The following is a 17,220-nucleotide window of genomic DNA, read 5'->3' on the forward strand; positions in this document are numbered from 1 at the left end:
TTTCTCATTTTCTTTGTTACGATTTCTTTCTATCTATGCATGGAGATAGATTCCGAAGAATTAAAAGATGAATGAACGAAAATTATGAGCACTTATTTTCTATTGCTTTTTTGGAGATTGTAATAGGGTAGCAAGAATGTTTCTTTTTATTTAGGCATATTCATTAAAATTATCCCATTGCAAAAGAAGAACTATATGAAACTAAATGGATACACATATCAAGTCCAATGTTTACAGCTCATAGTAACTAAAGAATGTACTATACCATATTTTACACGTAATGAACCGAAGTAAACTGACCTTACATATTCTGTGATGGAAAATTTTGTGTCGCATACCTACGGCAGCCAATCAGATCGCTTGAATCTCGGCACAGCCCACTACGTTTCAACGTTTCTAAATTATGACTAAAAGAAACACGGTTGGCGCGATAGGAGGTTATTATCATATATATCGTGGGTCAGTTTTGTAAACAAAACGCCTGGGATATTTCAAAATCAAAACAGTTGTGTTTAGTTGGTGAGAAGGGAGGATCTCTGTGAAATATACCCTCTTTTTTCTTTCGCTTTAGATAAGTAAAAGCTTTGTTTTTCTGAAACACCGCCCGGATTTTGTAACACGCGGCTGGTGGTAAGTACAGTACTATTATGTGTATTGTTTTGGTTAAGGCATAAGTGTTACAATTAATCATATTACTGACTATACATGTAGCGCCGATATTAATAATAATTTTAATAGTAGCACACGTCTCTTTAACCATGTGTATGTAAAAACCTCCAGTTTATGTAGAAAAATAAAATTGTCGCAAATTTCAGTAGAAACCAAATTTTCATCAAGGTTTTTTAAAATATAATAATTAATAAAACCATATGGATTATTGGAAGGTCATAAGTCATGGTAATTATCTTACTTTATAATGATTAAAGTAAGTGCTTGCTTACTTTTATAATTAATAGATTGTAAGTGATTGGTGAATGTTGCATGAAATTAAAGAAACTGCATTTAATTAACACATATTGTTCTTAGTTGTAAAAAAGCGTTTTTAAAGAAAGAAAGAATGTTCCTTTTTTGAAAAAGCATTCTAGTAGTAGTAGAATTTACTCACTATTTATTATGTGCACAGAAACAGCTGCCATATATGCATTGGTAATAGTTTTTTACAAACTGTAATTTAGGAGGAAGTTTCCTGGTGAGCAAAACAATTTTTAAAACTCAATTTTTATTGCTACTTAATGTTTTGGCAAATGTAAAACCTCAAAACTTGCAGCATTACTTGTTATAACTATAACATAGTAGTTTTAGCAGTTGTAACTATGATTTAAAGGAAATATTTTGTTAGGCAAAAATAATAAATTTAGACCTTTCCTTACACTTCATAATCCTGATGCATTACTCTATTTTACTGCTTCCTTGTTTCTTGTGACAAATACTATATATAGTTCCTTGTGATAGTAATTACTGTATAAGCAGCTGATAGAGATTGATTTATAAGTGGGTCTATCTTGTCACTAATATGCCACCTCAATCTATTCCTCAGTGAATTTAGATCAATAATGTACATCTCAAAATAGACATCATGCCAGAGGTTTATATATTCAATGACACATCAAGTGTATCAATTTAAATCAATTAATTTAGAAGATGTAAATCATCAAAATTGGTTGTTATTAAAGCCTGAGAGGTGCTAAGCATTTGAACATGTTAATTTTAGAGTATAGGCATGTTTATTGCAGTCAATGGTGTAACGGCTATGTCAAGTACAGGGACCCCAGAATTCAAGGAGCCCCAGAGCATGAGCAGTCCAATGCAACTAACCAGCGAGGGCCCTTAGGAGTGCTAAACCAGGGGCTTTGCCCTATGCGTTATGCCATTGATTGCAGTTGAATCTACTTTCCCTTAGTAAACTTAAATGTTACTGATTTTAAATGACTGATTAAATCTGAACCATAGCAGTACGGACTATTTAACCTTCCTTCCTCGCTGGCCTATAATAAATCCCAACAATGGCCATCTTCCGCTCTTAAATACATCCTAAATACAACATTGGCATTTCCTTTCCCAGTTCTGATAGCAATTCACTAAAACTACAAGTACTATTAAATATCTTTACTACTATCTTCAATATATTTATGATTAATTTAATAAATTAAAATGATTGCAGTACTTGGAATTCATCTCTTATACCGACTTGATGACTTCTAAGAAAAATAGTTTAATAAATAATTAAAAGTAGTATTTTCAAGAGTAATCACTTAATGTTGCTATGTTTTCTAATTTATAATTCCACATCTGCTTTAAGCTGAATGTTGTTGGGCAAATTTCCATAGAACTGTATCTCATTGGGAATAATATCACATGCTTAATTGCGTATGCTAATTATTTGGCTGATGTTGCGAGCTGGACCAAATTTTGGCCAACCCAAGTAAATTGGCGCATTTACACATCAATATCTGGATTTACGCCAGCATGATTAATTCAATGTGTACATTCAATCGGTAAGGTTATAGGCCTGTGGTGTAACTTCTTGCTTTTACCAATCCTTTTTTATTTATATAGGATTAATACAGGTTACTACAGTATTTGACAGAAAATGGCTGTGATGGTAACAAGAAAAACATCTGTATTTACATTGCTGTTTATAAGTTGCTTGTTTGTTGTTCATAGTACAGGTAAGAGTGTTACTATATTTCACCTCAACATGTATTTCCACTTGTTCTTATATCAGAATACTCTACTATAGAGTATGGTACTAAAAGTGGTAGTAGAGGGTTAAGAGAAATGGAACAAAAGGTTCAATGCATACAGTATGCTATGTGAACCTAGATCTTTATATTTTAGAGGAATTTTCTATAGTACAGTATTACTCTATTACTCATTTCATAGCAACAGTGGACAAATGGATTGACCTCATTTCAGGGGTATTGGGCAAAAGTACTTGACCTGACCCAATTGTTCTAGAAGTTAATACGATTAAATACAGTAAGCTTTTGTTACTGATAACATAATAATTTCCTTAGGTCTTTAAACATCACCCAAGACTAAAAATTACCTAAATAAAATGTTACTTTGTTTCTACAAACCATTTATTGGCAGTAAGCCAATTCGGTTGGAACAGTGCCAATTAATCTTATTGTTGGTATTCTGTTGGTATTCTGTAAACACTGAATGGTCAATATAGTTGTCCGAATTTACTTCTCTTTCAGCAAAAGGATTCTAACACAGGATGTTTTTAAAATAGAGATTTTATGATAAAGATTTTTTAAAAGGAAACTTATTGTTTCTAAATAACATTTATTTCCTGTTTGGTTTTTTATCTTTGATTAACAATAGAAATTGAAGAATTGAATATAATTAATTTCACTTAATTAATGTTTATCTTTTAAACACCACATTCAACAACAACTGGCTTCTCAAATATAAGAACATGACAATCTAAATTCACAGGCATAAAGAAACTATCCATTGATATACTGAATTTTTCATATTTTTTATTTCATACACATGCAATTAATTGATAAAGAGTAAAGATTAGTAAATCTGTAAGAATGGGGAAAAAAAGCCAAGATAATCCAAACATATATTATACAAATATATTCAAATTCATTACATTAGTATACAATACAATTAGACCGTTTAGTGATTGTTTTATCCTGTATGCTTCATGTCCCAATAGACTTAAAATGAACACTTAAAAATTTAAGTCATTACCGACAACATGCTTGTATTTCCTTTTGATAGTATGTACGCCAACCAGCAGGAAGTCCTATTCTAGCACATGATTATTAACTCATAATCTTGTGCATATTACTCTAACCATAATAACCTACTGAACTGCAGGAGCTTACCTACTGAACTGCGGTAACTTGCCTACTGTACTGCGGTAACTTGCCTTCTGTACTGCAGTAACTTTCCTTCTGTACTGTAGGAGCTTGCCTACGGTACTGCAGTAACTTGCCTTCTGTAATGCAGTAACTTGCCTACTGTACTATAAGAGCTTGCCTACTGTAGCCTACTGCAGGAGCTTGTGGATTACTGTATCTAGAGATTCCTAGAGACAGGATAATTCTTGATATGAGTGAGGGGCGGGGGAGGAGAGGTGGTTCTTGCTTACAATTTTTGTTTTCAATTTTGTCTCACTTCACTGTACTTAAAAGATCTGTTTTAGAAATCTTGACTTTCCCATACAAGAATCTCTTAAGGAGGTCTTTAGTCAATGTCTCATAATTGTAGTCATGTGGATATAAATACTTGACTTGTAGCTGGACTCTCAGCTTGCCATACAGTCAGTAGAACTAGAAGGGTCTCACAAGTTTGATTGTTGTCATGATACAGTATATACTAAGCTCACAGCCAAATAATGTCAACAATAAAATGTTAATAGTGAAAGGCCATACCAGCATCTTAATATTTCCTTAGTAAATGTCACATGCCAGTATGACATTGCTATATATCAACAGTAATGCAATATATTGAAAGTTTACTGTAGGCCTACCTTGTTCCATTCCTGAAACAAACAAATATATTTCAACCATCTAGTTGATTAGATTCTAAAACACACATCTGTTTCTACATAAAAACTACTGTACCCCATAAAACATGATAAAAAACATAAAAAAGAGAGCAACATTTTAAAACTTTAAAGAGATTTATAGCAACCATATATGTATGCTAGGTCTGCCATGGTGATCTTGTGAATCCAACACAGATTATAATAGTGATGTTGATGTCTTTCTTTTCAGATGCTTGTGGTGGAGAATACTCGGGGAGGCCGTCAACGACAGATGATGTTGATTTTACTATAGATTCTGATTATTTCTTATCACCAAAACGAACGATTAGGAGAGATTTAAAATGTATCTACAGGTTAAAGAATGAGGATAAACATGGTGCAATACTTATTTATTTTGATTATTTTTACTTGAATGATAATGGAACGCTTCGACAAGGAGATACGTTAAAAGTAAGTTTTTTATAGGTTTCATAACGTTTAACTTGAAAATGGCTGAAGCGCATTGGAACAAACTAAACAAACTGTGGAAAACTTGCAATCAGAGAAAACTAAATTATTCTTTCTGGCTTTCAACCAAACAAAATGGCTACTACTGTACTACCCAATGAAATGTGCATATATAAATTCACATGAATATTTTAATGTTGGAATGTTAAGTATTTTTATAGTACAGTTGAATTCATTGTGCTATGGAAGATGCCAACAACATTTCAATGTTGCAACATCAGTAATGGTCGATAATGCTCGCAGCTTTCATAGGCTAATTTTGTTAAATCAATTACAGGATTTCTAAAAATAGAACATACAATTGATTATAAATACCAATGTACTGTTCATATTATTTTTATGTTATTGATTATTAATGTAACGTTCTCAAAAATGTTTAGTTTGCTTGTGTTTGTTATTTTATCACAAAAGCAAAGAAAATCTTTATTATTTAAAAAGACAAAATGAAAGTTATGTAATTTGGTAACATGCACCAATGGTTATCTGGCATTACTGGAATTAATAGTTATAAACAAAATTGAAAATATTCTTATTGATTTGATAAACAAAAACTGGTTGGTTAGACAAGAATTCTTCAGTAAAATTCAATTGTCTTTGTTTAGTATAAACATTAAAAGAGTAGCAATTAGTCTACACACTACTGTATTAGCACTATACTTAAATATTACACATTTTTTCTGTTTTCTTGTAAAGATATCAAATGATTCGGCTACATACTATTCATATAAAGGTCCACAACCACGAGTCCACAATTCATCAACTGTAGATTTAACATTAGAATTGTACCGGTCAACACACAACCATCACATCGGCTTCAAAGCCTACTACAAGTTTCTCTCAGCAGCTCAGCAAGTGGCCTGGGAGCGTTCAGACAAATGTAAGAACGATTCCATATGTTACCATGATTCATTTCTCTTAATATAACTCATGAGGTGCTTACTCATCAAAAACGTTTATTTTAAGCATATGTTGTGTCCAAAAAAACTGTGCTGGCATTACTGTATTAGATAATATATAATATATTACATCACCTATCATAACTTTCTGCAAACAGTAGTAACTCCTTTTATACAGGGCTGATATACTATTATTGAATACTATCATCATCCACTGTTCATATTGACCATCTCCACCCGTTATTTATAGTAACAAATTGTTATAAGGTATAAATAAATAGGTAAAGATAGGTGAGGCGATTTATTTTTATCCATTCAAGTCAAATAATGTACAGATAAGAACTGGAATTATCTGTCCTTTTAAGTTACCTGATAATGTGCGTTTGGTGATTGGTATATACTGCCATTCGTCAACAAATCCACCCTGATATTCAAATAGATGTACGATTACCTATAGCTGATTGCATATCAGAAATTGGTGGCTCACTAAAAACCATCTTATACAGGTACCTGTAAATCCAATTCTAAATCTTTACAAAAAAATAAGTTGTGTAATTCTACTCTATTTTAATCTCGCGTCCAAGAATCGCGTAAAACTAAAAAATAAAAAGGCAGTTTGCCTCTAGCAGTTACATTTAAAGGTGATTAACAATGGCGTTTATTTCGTTTGCAAGCTACAATTTCGCTATCTTAACGCAAAGAGTTACCCGTCTTCGCGAGATTATGATCCAATATTTATAGAAAGAAAGTATTGCAAATTGCCAAAAGGAAGCAATCATTCTGCAAAGAGATTAAATCACTAGATGTATCTAGTACGTCGTTAGCGTCTTAACTGGATTTAAACATGCTCTATCGTGATTGATGGTGCTTTTATCTAACCTTTAGTTTGATTGCTTAAAGAAGTAATGTTGCTGATAGCTTTCCTGTCGATTTCTGTTACATCAAATTATTGAGTTTCATTAGAAATTTATGACAAAGAAATTAAAAACAAAACTGAAGCAAATTTACAATTAAAAGCTTTAAAAGACAAAGTATTAATAATAAAGCAAGTCCATGTGCTCCACATTTTAAGTAATACTACTATCTTCATTTTTGGGGCGGCGGATTAAGTTTAAAAAAAGGGCTTCATAACAACCGAAATGTAGTAGGTTGGCTTTCCATAATTGTACAAATTTTGAATGTGCCATGTCAGTACATGGTATTTTTTTTTTAAGCTGAGCTTCACTAATATAGTTTAAAAGCCAAACGTTCAAATGACCTATGACTTCCAGGGTCACCTGTACTGTGAGATAAATCCATTTTACTTTATATGATTCAATGTTAAAGATAAAATGTTCAACTTGAAAACAAAAACTTGGCACAGGGAATAAAAAATAGAGGTGAATATCCAACAGAATCCATGATCCGAATGATCTTACTAGTTAATGCTTGAGTGATCCAAAGATAAAACCTTCCTTATCGAGGTCAAACCATCAATTGGTCATTAAAAGATTTGCTAAAACAAAATTAAATTTCAAGTGTGGAAATGATAAGATGGAATATGACATTCACATTTCAGTACAGTTTGAAACTGAATTTCACATCTAATTGGTGAAATTTGGTCAACGCAGAATTCTAATTATTTACTTAATCTTTGTTTAGATATTGGGGCTGAGACTGTATCACCATATTATGGTGGTCTGATAGATCAGAAGTTTGCTCTCCATCAACAAGCTAGTGTGTCGCAAAACAACAAGGTCCATTACACATGGTACATACGGTGTAATGTCGGTTCTAACATTCTTCTAAACTTTTTAAGTAAGAAACTTTATCTATCTATATTTAACGATACTATTGGTAGGCCTATAGTTTTTGGAGGTTCTTTTTCCAAACCAATGGATATCAAGGCTGACCAATTGAATTGCATAGAACCTATCTGTATTTCAGCCCAGTTGGTGCAAACATATTTTTTCCAATGGCGTATCTAGATTCTCACACGAGTGCCCAACCAAACCATATTTGGGGGATATGGTTACATTTTTTTAGTGCAAAACAAAATGCCCAGTAATTAAAGAATAACAATAAAGTCCAATTCTCAAATCTTTGAAACTCCATATTGAATTGAACATTCTTCAACAGATATAGAATTGGGTGGAAGTACATTAGAAGTATGGGATGCAGAAGATTCCAAAGTTCAAATCAAGATTGAGAATGAAGCAGCAAAACATAATGTAAAACGCGATAATCGACGGTCTTTGTTATCAGACGGCAATTTCATGTTTATTCGCTGGATAGGGGAGGCTAAGAAAGGTGATAATATTCAAATTGCATTTGCATATGTCCAGAAAAATAAAGGTAAGTTGTGTAACATTTTACTAAATCATCGTTGTAGTATTACCAATATTTGTTATTACCATCACAACCCTTTTTGTCATTTCTTTTCCTCTATTTAGTATAATATATTGAATGAATATCAAATCTACTAAAGCTAAGGACTATTGTTAATGTTCATAGTACTATTGTATGCTGGTATAGCAATAATAGAGTGGAAAATTTTACAAGGGGATTTCCACATTTTTTCATGGTTTGATGTGCAGTGATGCGTATAGTCTCTGAAATTTAACAGCTATGCTAGAAGTTTATTATTATTATTATTGTTTCAGTTTAAAAATAGCCAAGGTTGAACTATATTTATCCCTTTATTTACCTATAGATAAAGTGAGATGTAGTCTATAGAAACATAGGCAATCATTAATTATGAAAATGATGGAAATTTCCGTTGAGAGTTGATGGTTATCAATTATTGATATCAGTTATTGATATATAAAACATTTATGAAGGTCGTTTATCATGAATAGGATGTTTATGTTGCTGTATGTTTACGTTAAATTACTAAAGATTTGTTCCTACATTGGACCAACGCATGGCCAAGCATTATCATGTGTATTGGATTAAGTGATTTACACTGATAATTCTGGTCAAAAATGAAAGATTATAGGCTTTCACTTTTTTTTAATGCACATGATACCAATATGCATATTCTCTTTGTTGTATATTGAGCAACGATTTTAATATTTCTATCTATCGTCTTGTTAAACATTGATTTTTGTTTCTCTCTCATTGCGCTGCACTGTCATGCAATGTTACGTACAGTGTTGTGAGTTGTATCCTTGATCTTCATTACCTTCTTGCTTGATTACCACACTTCACACCTCCAAGCAAGTAAATAAACAAGTCTGGCTAAGAATTGCATTTCATTGATGAAACCAATAATTAATTGGAAACATCATTTTTTTTCTCAGATGAGAAGTGTGGCGATATGTATAATGCGTGCCAATTTGGTGTAGAGTATGTGTGCATATCAAATGAACTGATGTGTGATGGAACAAACCATTGTCACAATGGGGAAGATGAAGATGAGTTGTGCAGATCATCAGGTAGAGAAGGTGAGTTAATTTATTTTTACTTGTATATTCAAACAAATAATACTTTATCATACACTATATGCAAACAAATCTAACAGTTTATTACATCATAATTAAAATTTTATTTGTAACTTTTAATTATTTTGTTCATCCTAACACACAGCGAGTCATTTCATATGTAAACATTTATTTTGAATCAACTAATAAACACACCTATACTAAAATGAAGTTTAGGGGGATTGGGTGAGGGAGAGAATTGTCCACAATCTTAACCCTTTCTGCATACGACTAAAATAGTAGAGTTTTATAGAAGAAATAATTTGCACGATTTATGTCTTTTCGGCAAATTAGGTATAATCAAATTCAAGTTGTTTGTTTGAAAATGAAATTTAGCCGATATTTTGACTTGGAAATAGAATTTAAAAACCAAGCAGAAAGGTTTTACTGATTACATGAAAAATTTGAATGTTCTTCCTTTAAAGTAGAATGTATACATGCACTTAAACTAATTGCCACAAGCCTGTGCCCACGACTGGGACCGCAATCGCAAAGTATATTAACAATTTCATGAATAATTTTATTCTTCAAAATATTTTACAATTACCCATAAACCTATGGGAGATTTCAAAACCTAGTGCTAGTGATACAGTTAATATGGGTGGGTAAAGAGAGAAGTAAACAGAGACTTTGCTAGTGAAAGGTTGACATCTTGCCAACTCCACTGTCTATTATAATTCCAATCATTTATTGCAGTTAAGTAAAAATTGACTCTAAAAATATAAAAATAGCCATTATTATTATTATTTAGTTATCCCATATTTTAAGTTCAAAATACCAATTTTTGCATACTGTATGTATCCCTTCATTCCATGCACAGCACGGCTTTTTACCCCAACTCCGGAATATATGTGCCCCGAGGAATGTCTACATGGGGCGTCATGTACGAAGCTGGGTGGTTGCGAGTGTGCATATGGATTCTATGGGCCTAGATGCCAATATTCAGGTGAGAGAAGGTGGCACGGCTATTGCAGCTCATATGCATGTTGTTTGCTAGTTTTTTATACTGTATGAAATTTGCTGTAATTGGTTTTCCCTTTCACAATAGTTGGTAATGATTACTGTCATTATTAACTTTGATCAACGTTGACATACAGAAACAAATTTACTAAAAATACTCTCTAAAGTATGCAACAGTGGCATGTCCAGGTGAAGAGGAAATCCACACTTTTTCTTCTTTCAATACACCCGTTGTTTTAGAAATTTGGTGGCAATGTTCGATTCAACTTTTTAAAGTGTCACCTTTTCTGCAACTTTCCTACACCCCTCTTTTTTACAAGTCTTGGATCTGCCACTATTGTATATAATGTTATCTGCAAAGTATGTCAATATTTGCCTATTTTTGATACCTTTATATATTTCAACATTCAAAGTACAAATTCTATGCCATGATTTTATTGTGTATTTGTTATTAACCTTCTTTTTCATGTTATCTTGAACACCATAACATAACCATATTCAAAAGTGATATGATGTGTTATCATATTTTGATAACCTTTAATAACTTTGTCTCGAACCACTAACTTTCATTTTATTTCTAATTCAAACCTTTCCTGTTTGCATGATGAGGTAGCATTGTTTCCATACAGTCACGGTTTAACTAATTGTAAACGATTAAAACCTCTTATTAAATTTATTATGATCTATAAAAATCGTTGATCAGTCATGTTTTTGTATCCAAGTTTGACCGCAGTCTTGGCCGGTATAACGATCAAACCGCTTCCCTTGAGTTTAAATCTTAACATGGTCATTCAAGCATGGTCAGAAAAATTCCACTGGTCCAATTTATTCACCGGTCGTTGATGGCTTGTAATTAAAATTTGAATTCGCAAGTAATTTTAATTTCCTTTCTTCAGGGGTCACTGGGCTCCCAGGCAAGTTAAATGACACCGGTTCTGAACCTTTCCAGTGTTGTTTCCTCCTTAGCTGGATGGTACGACCCTTGTTATTTCCCAGGGGAGTTTAATAGCTATTGTGTTTGTCATCAGTAAATCTAAAAATGTTCACTCCATGTTGTTGAATGATTTTCAAACTCATTGAGAAACATTGGAAGTTTTTGTACATAATCTTCCCTTGAGTTTAAATTCTTAACATGGTCACTCAAGTATGGTCAGAAAAATTCCACTGATCCGAAACATTGGAAGTTTTTGTACATAATCTTTCAACTTTTCTTTAAACTTTGCATAAAACAATTGCTGTTTGAATGTCCTAGCAGCAAAGATGCATTAGACACTCGAGATTAAAGAAAATTCATTAAATATTACAGTTTCTAAACATGATCTTACAATACAGTGATTTTTTTTTTTGTAGGACACTATACAAATACCTACTCGAACATTGCTGCAATTATTGGTGGCGCCGTGTGTATTTTCTTCCTGCTACTGTTATCATGCATGGCATGTGTTGCATACATCCGTGGACCACAACCAGGAAGGGACATAAATGGTATTCCACAGTTGATAAGTGTTGGTAAGTACAAACCTCATTTAATTACTATGTATGACCGAGTATATTCCCATTTTCGAGTTTAATTCCACTCCCTAATTTAGACTAAATTCTGACACAATTCACAAACATCACACAAATTCCATCTCATAATCTTGCACCAAATTTGTTACCAAGGACCATTCTCCATACTATTACAGTAAGATCAGGTGACTTAGTCACACAGTCGTAACCTAAGTATTGGTGATAATGTTGTAAATGTAGCTGAAAGGAAATTCACAAAATCCAATTTCTTATTGATCCGAACGAACATTAATGCATAATAAACATACTTTTATGTAATTATGTCCCGTAACATGATCCGTATGTTCATTATAAATGTAAGATGAGTGATGTGAATATGTTTAATTGTGAGTAAAGCTTTTAATACACTGAAAATATATTGTGCAGGATATGTGTAACTTAGAAATATAAACAGTATGCTGTGAAAGACCTAGTGGTCTAATAGTAGAGTGCCTGTATATCAAGTACAATATTCTATGTTCAAGTTGGGTGGGTTTTCTCATCTTTAATGCTTATGTTTGCATAATGTATACCCTGTACTTATCCCCTATTCCTGTCAGAAAGTAGTCTTTTCTAAGACTTTTGTATCATTCGAGTATTTCAACTTCTGTATTTGATGATGATGAACATTTAGATTAGAAAACTATAATTACACATTATGTCTGATATTTTGCATATCCTACAGTATTGGTATATACATCCTCAGGGAGCAGTACAATACAAATTATAAAGTTTTTATCATTTGGAGAGAAAGATATCCAATTACAGCACACCAACCCAAATAAATTGACAAAAAGTTTTTTGTATATTTTAACCTTGCATACAGAAGTGTGCTAAGTAGTTTCCTTTCTATGACAGACTATTATAAGAGTGACGACGGCCATGTTATTGCTTCTACTTAACGTAAATTGCTGCAATATTCGTAAATTAAATTTTTATTTCCATGCATTATTTACAGTGGTTAATTTGTCGAAAGTGTAAACTGAGTCATAATAAAGAATGTTTCTCAAAAACTTTTCAAAGGCTTTCAGACCGTACATGATAATTTACATACACATAAGATTCTACATATTCATCTATATGAAGTATGACAATCAACACTATGCTCTTTAACTTTTAATTCCAAGAATATATTATATGGCTGCAGGTAGTCTATTGTAACTGTTTAACCTAGTTACTTTGTTGACCCAACATTTATGTATGGTTTGACATGAATGTATATTTGCAAGACTGGTTGCATTGAAGCAGCAATGTTTTTGGCATGTTGTGAAAACAGGATGTTTCTCTTAATCATGTTTTTGATAATTTCAACACTTGTTTTTATGATAAAACAAGTTCACATCTTGAAAGGTTTTCATACTAATTAATAGCAAATTTTCGCCACTTTATGTTAAGTGGTTCATTACAGCCACCCACCACGTTTTCAACCTGACCAATTTTTGTAGGACACACCCATTGATTAATTAAGTTGATTAATCTTCAGTAAATTATTTCCACAACAAGAATATCATTAAAATGCATATGATAATATTACTAGATAAAGATTACTGCATAATGCAACTGTGGCGTAATGTGTACAAACAATAAATGGGAAATTCCAAAAGTAATTGGTGTGTAAGCATGGGTTTATTACGCTTGGTTGCAACAAGAAACTCTGTAATAAATGTTGTGTGCTTGCTTACTCAAGTAAAGAAAGGTTTTTCATTAATTTATTTTATTTTGTCTCTTTTTAGAACCAATTGGTGGATGTTCATCATTCGATGAGGCTGCAGCCATTGCTCATAGCGACCTGCCACCATGCTATCTAGAAGTAGTTCTCAGCAAAGGATATCGTGCAGGAGGCACTACAGCACTAACCAAAAAGGACGAATGCGATGAAATGCCTGTACACCCTCCTCCATATGACGTAGTAACCGCTTGCGACAAACCTGACGCGAAAGCTTTAGAAGTTCAATTAAACCCTGACACTTTTCAACCTGAAACGCGGATATGGGAGCACAAAAGCAAATCAAAGATTGTTAACGCGATGAAGAAGAAAAAGAAAACAAACAATCCATATTGCCAACATTGCAATAGACAATATAGACATGAATGTCGCGTGAGCGAAGACTGGGTCTGTATGTAAACCAACAGTCATGCTGTATATAAAATTGTACATTTTGTATATTAATTTTGTACATTAAATTGTATGTATCTGTTTTTATATTGTAGGAATATATGTTTTTCTTTACTAAGACCAATTAATGTTTCTGTTTTATGTTAAGGATAATGTTAATTTTATGTTTTATTATGATAAATTTGTATTAATTTTGGTTTTGTATTGTGTTATTGCATTATATATTCGATACTTGCTCAAAACGTTACACTGCACAATAACTCAATAAGATAACAACTATTGGCATTATTAACTTTCTAAGATTCTTCTCAAACCGTTTAAATTATTATTAGTTGAAAGCTTTCCAAATTTTCAATCTGAAACAAATTTATACCTGGATACTTCTGTCACATGAATTATAAAACATACAAAAATGTCAGATAAATTATACCTCACATAATATAAATTTAATTGGAAAGAACCACAGTCACAAGATTAAATGACGCAGCCGTATGGCACAAATTGAAACTAAATCATTCATCCGAGTAAAATGATGTATTTCCTTTGTTCGATGAAAGCAATTTAGTATTTCTTGAGGTATAACATTGTAATTTGATAAAAAATAATTTACTTCTTTCAAAAAGTAAGCAATTAAGAAATGTAATTCAATGAAAGTTTATCAGATAATTACCTAAAAAAGACTTTTAAAATGAAATTTAATCAGAATTTGCTATAATGTGTTTCAAAACAGCTCTTTTTCGAATGATATTTCATTTTTGTTTTCCAAAATTTGTGTTACAGCAGTTCAGAGATAATATTAATTGGCATGTGTAACGTTTTGAGCAAGTTCAAAGAGATTATTATACAGTCAACTCTCCCAACACTGGACATCCCTGGGCTTTCTGGTTTTCTAGAATGTCTGGTATTCTGAATGCATTTCAAATGGTAACATTTTCGGACCTAAAAAAAATCTTGTGTATTGGGGAAAGTTCCAGTTTTCAGAAACTCTGGTATTAGGAGAGTTGACTGTATTTTATATCAGCGAGTCTTTAATGTGTTAAATGGTGCTTCGTAATACCTTACGATATCATGTTTGTCTGTCGCAATATTCTATAAATGCAACTAGTGTATATCGTTTCCTGAAATCTAAATTTCAAATTGAACTGATTTGTAACAATCTTTCTTCCTATTACTCATTCATGTTATTAACAACAAATGAAACATTTAAATATTTAAATGCACAAAATACAAAGATAGTAACTAGCTATCTTGTGTGGAACCTATATGTCTGTACTGAGGCAATTGTATTTTAGTATGATTGTCTGTTTCTCAAGATAATTTGGCGCCAAAATATAATGAATTTTAACATATTGTTATTGTACTATGGTAACAAATGTTCTATTTTTACACATCATTTGTCATGCCGATGTTGATGTTAAATATTGACTACCACATTTGAGATTGAACAAACATTTTTACTTTATCGTGATTGCTTAAGTTTGTCATTAATATACAGTATTAACATAAGATATTATAAATCCTATTGGGAGAAAGGTGTTCATATGTAATATTATTTATATTGTATATTATGTGAGGAAAAGTATCAATTTCATAATGTTACATTTTTTTAATCATAATTTTTACAGTATTTTTATTTTTGCTTTGTTATGTAAACATTTTAATTTACCCACCTTACTCAATGTCATTTGGTTTAGTTTATGTTTGTGCAATATGCTATAATTAAAGCATTTGATATCACCAACCAGGTGTAGTTGGCAACGTTCTTCCTTTTCTATACCATAACTTTGGAGGTTTGTACCTCATTCTATAGATTAAAATCGCCTGTGATGGACAGCCTACCAGGTTGATTATCCATTGATAACTCAGTTCCAACTAAATGCACATAAGTTGCATGCTGATGTCTATCTGCTATTTTTGGTGTGGGCTCTTTATTAGATCAATACAGAGTTTAAATGCGACTTCAAAGACTTTTTTACCTGAAATATTTCTAAGCGTGTAGTATCATTCTATTGTTTCCTCTACAAAAATAACCCAAACCAATTTACAGTAGAAGTTTGAATATGAAATACAGTACTAATAATAATAATAATTGTCCAAACGTTGGACAATGGCCCTTTATTAAATGAATTCTATGCAGTTGACAATTTATACACATTTTGAATGTTGATATTCACACTACAATGAGCTAATTATAATGGCTTGAAGGATTTGTTAACTGTAAAGATTTTCTGTGTAAATGCACATACTACTATTCAAATGAAATTTTGTATTTAAGCACATAATTAATGTTACCACACCGTTATTATTAATGTTATAACTACTATTTTTGTAGATTATAATATTTGATGTATGTTATATTAATATAATTATCGCTTATATATTGCAATCATTATTCAAAGGGACAGTGCTTCCATTAAGTAAAATTATATGTATCATTCGATACACTGAATGGTACGGTATAGAGTATGGACAAGATGTAAACATTTCACAGCAACTCGATAAAATATGTAGTAAACTTGTTGGTTCAAAGTCTTGTTATGAGACATCCTTTGATTCTGAAATATTAAATATATAGGTTACTTTGTCAAAACAAACTTTTCTAAATCGTAAAATGAAAAAGATGAGGTAGTCAAAAACATCTTTTAAGTGTAAATGTAAAATTGAAAATTACATTATATTGCCAATTTATATTTAATATTACTAATTCAGCTATAATCATTTTATGTTGTATATGTGTACTGATAATTACCATGATTTGCAATATATGGTGTTCCTTATAGAGCAAATGATATGGGTTGTGTTGAGCGCAGATTCATATTGCTTCTAATGCTATAGGCCTATCTTCAAATAGATAACGTTGACGTAAATATGTAAACGTTTGTTTGATTTGTTCCGTGCCCTCAATGCAAACTTATTTTTTGTTCTTGTTCGCTAATTAATTTATTTTTGTTAGAACAACTTTGTGTTGTTTCTCTAACTATAAACAACTTTTTCAAAAAATGTGCCTTACTTAGGAATGCCAAAGAAAAGAAGTTGTATTGTTTACACAAGTTTACATTAGGATAAGTGGAAATTTTAATAAATTAAAAAAGAAATATTATTTTCATATTGTGGTATTTCATTTGTTTTACTTTTTTTAGTACTTTGACGATGTAGCCGAATTTGACGTAGCCCCACTTTCACATTGATTGGTCTGATCTTGAAGTATACTACAGTATATGG

General features: G+C 31.8%; 1 protein-coding gene across 3 annotated transcripts; it reads left to right on the plus strand.

Moving 5' to 3' along the window:
* Positions 1 to 427: 427 nt before the first annotated feature.
* Positions 428 to 16,847, plus strand: LOC144855328 (uncharacterized). Of its 3 annotated transcripts, none has more exons than XM_078713149.1 (10): positions 428 to 634; positions 2,557 to 2,669; positions 4,740 to 4,960; positions 5,711 to 5,894; positions 7,555 to 7,710; positions 8,032 to 8,247; positions 9,195 to 9,338; positions 10,195 to 10,320; positions 11,685 to 11,843; positions 13,616 to 16,847. In XM_078713149.1, the coding sequence occupies exons 2-10, from the start codon at positions 2,591 to 2,593 to the stop codon at positions 14,005 to 14,007; spliced, it is 1,677 nt and encodes a 558-aa protein (XP_078569275.1). In that variant the 5' UTR covers positions 428 to 634; positions 2,557 to 2,590; the 3' UTR covers positions 14,008 to 16,847. The 3 variants fall into 3 exon arrangements, with proteins under 3 accessions (XP_078569275.1, XP_078569274.1, XP_078569276.1); XM_078713148.1 differs by having other exon boundaries at positions 428 to 630; XM_078713150.1 differs by lacking the exon at positions 10,195 to 10,320 and having other exon boundaries at positions 428 to 630.
* Positions 16,848 to 17,220: the final 373 nt, after the last annotated feature.

This window comes from Antedon bifida, chromosome 11, assembly GCF_963402885.1.
Source record: "Antedon bifida chromosome 11, ecAntBifi1.1, whole genome shotgun sequence".
Taxonomy (NCBI): domain Eukaryota; kingdom Metazoa; phylum Echinodermata; class Crinoidea; order Comatulida; family Antedonidae; genus Antedon; species Antedon bifida.

What these genes read in the sequence shown, in the direction of transcription:
- LOC144855328 (XM_078713149.1), top strand. Translation starts at nt 2,591, where the DNA reads ATGGCTGTGATGGTAACAAGAAAAACATCTGTATTTACATTGCTGTTT. An exon ending in CATTCTTCTAAACTTTTTAA is followed by an intron (nt 7,711 to 8,031) that starts GTAAGAAACTTT and finishes ATTCTTCAACAG; the next exon opens with ATATAGAATTGGGTGGAAGT. An exon ending in CAGATCATCAGGTAGAGAAG is followed by an intron (nt 9,339 to 10,194) that starts GTGAGTTAATTT and finishes TTCCATGCACAG; the next exon opens with CACGGCTTTTTACCCCAACT.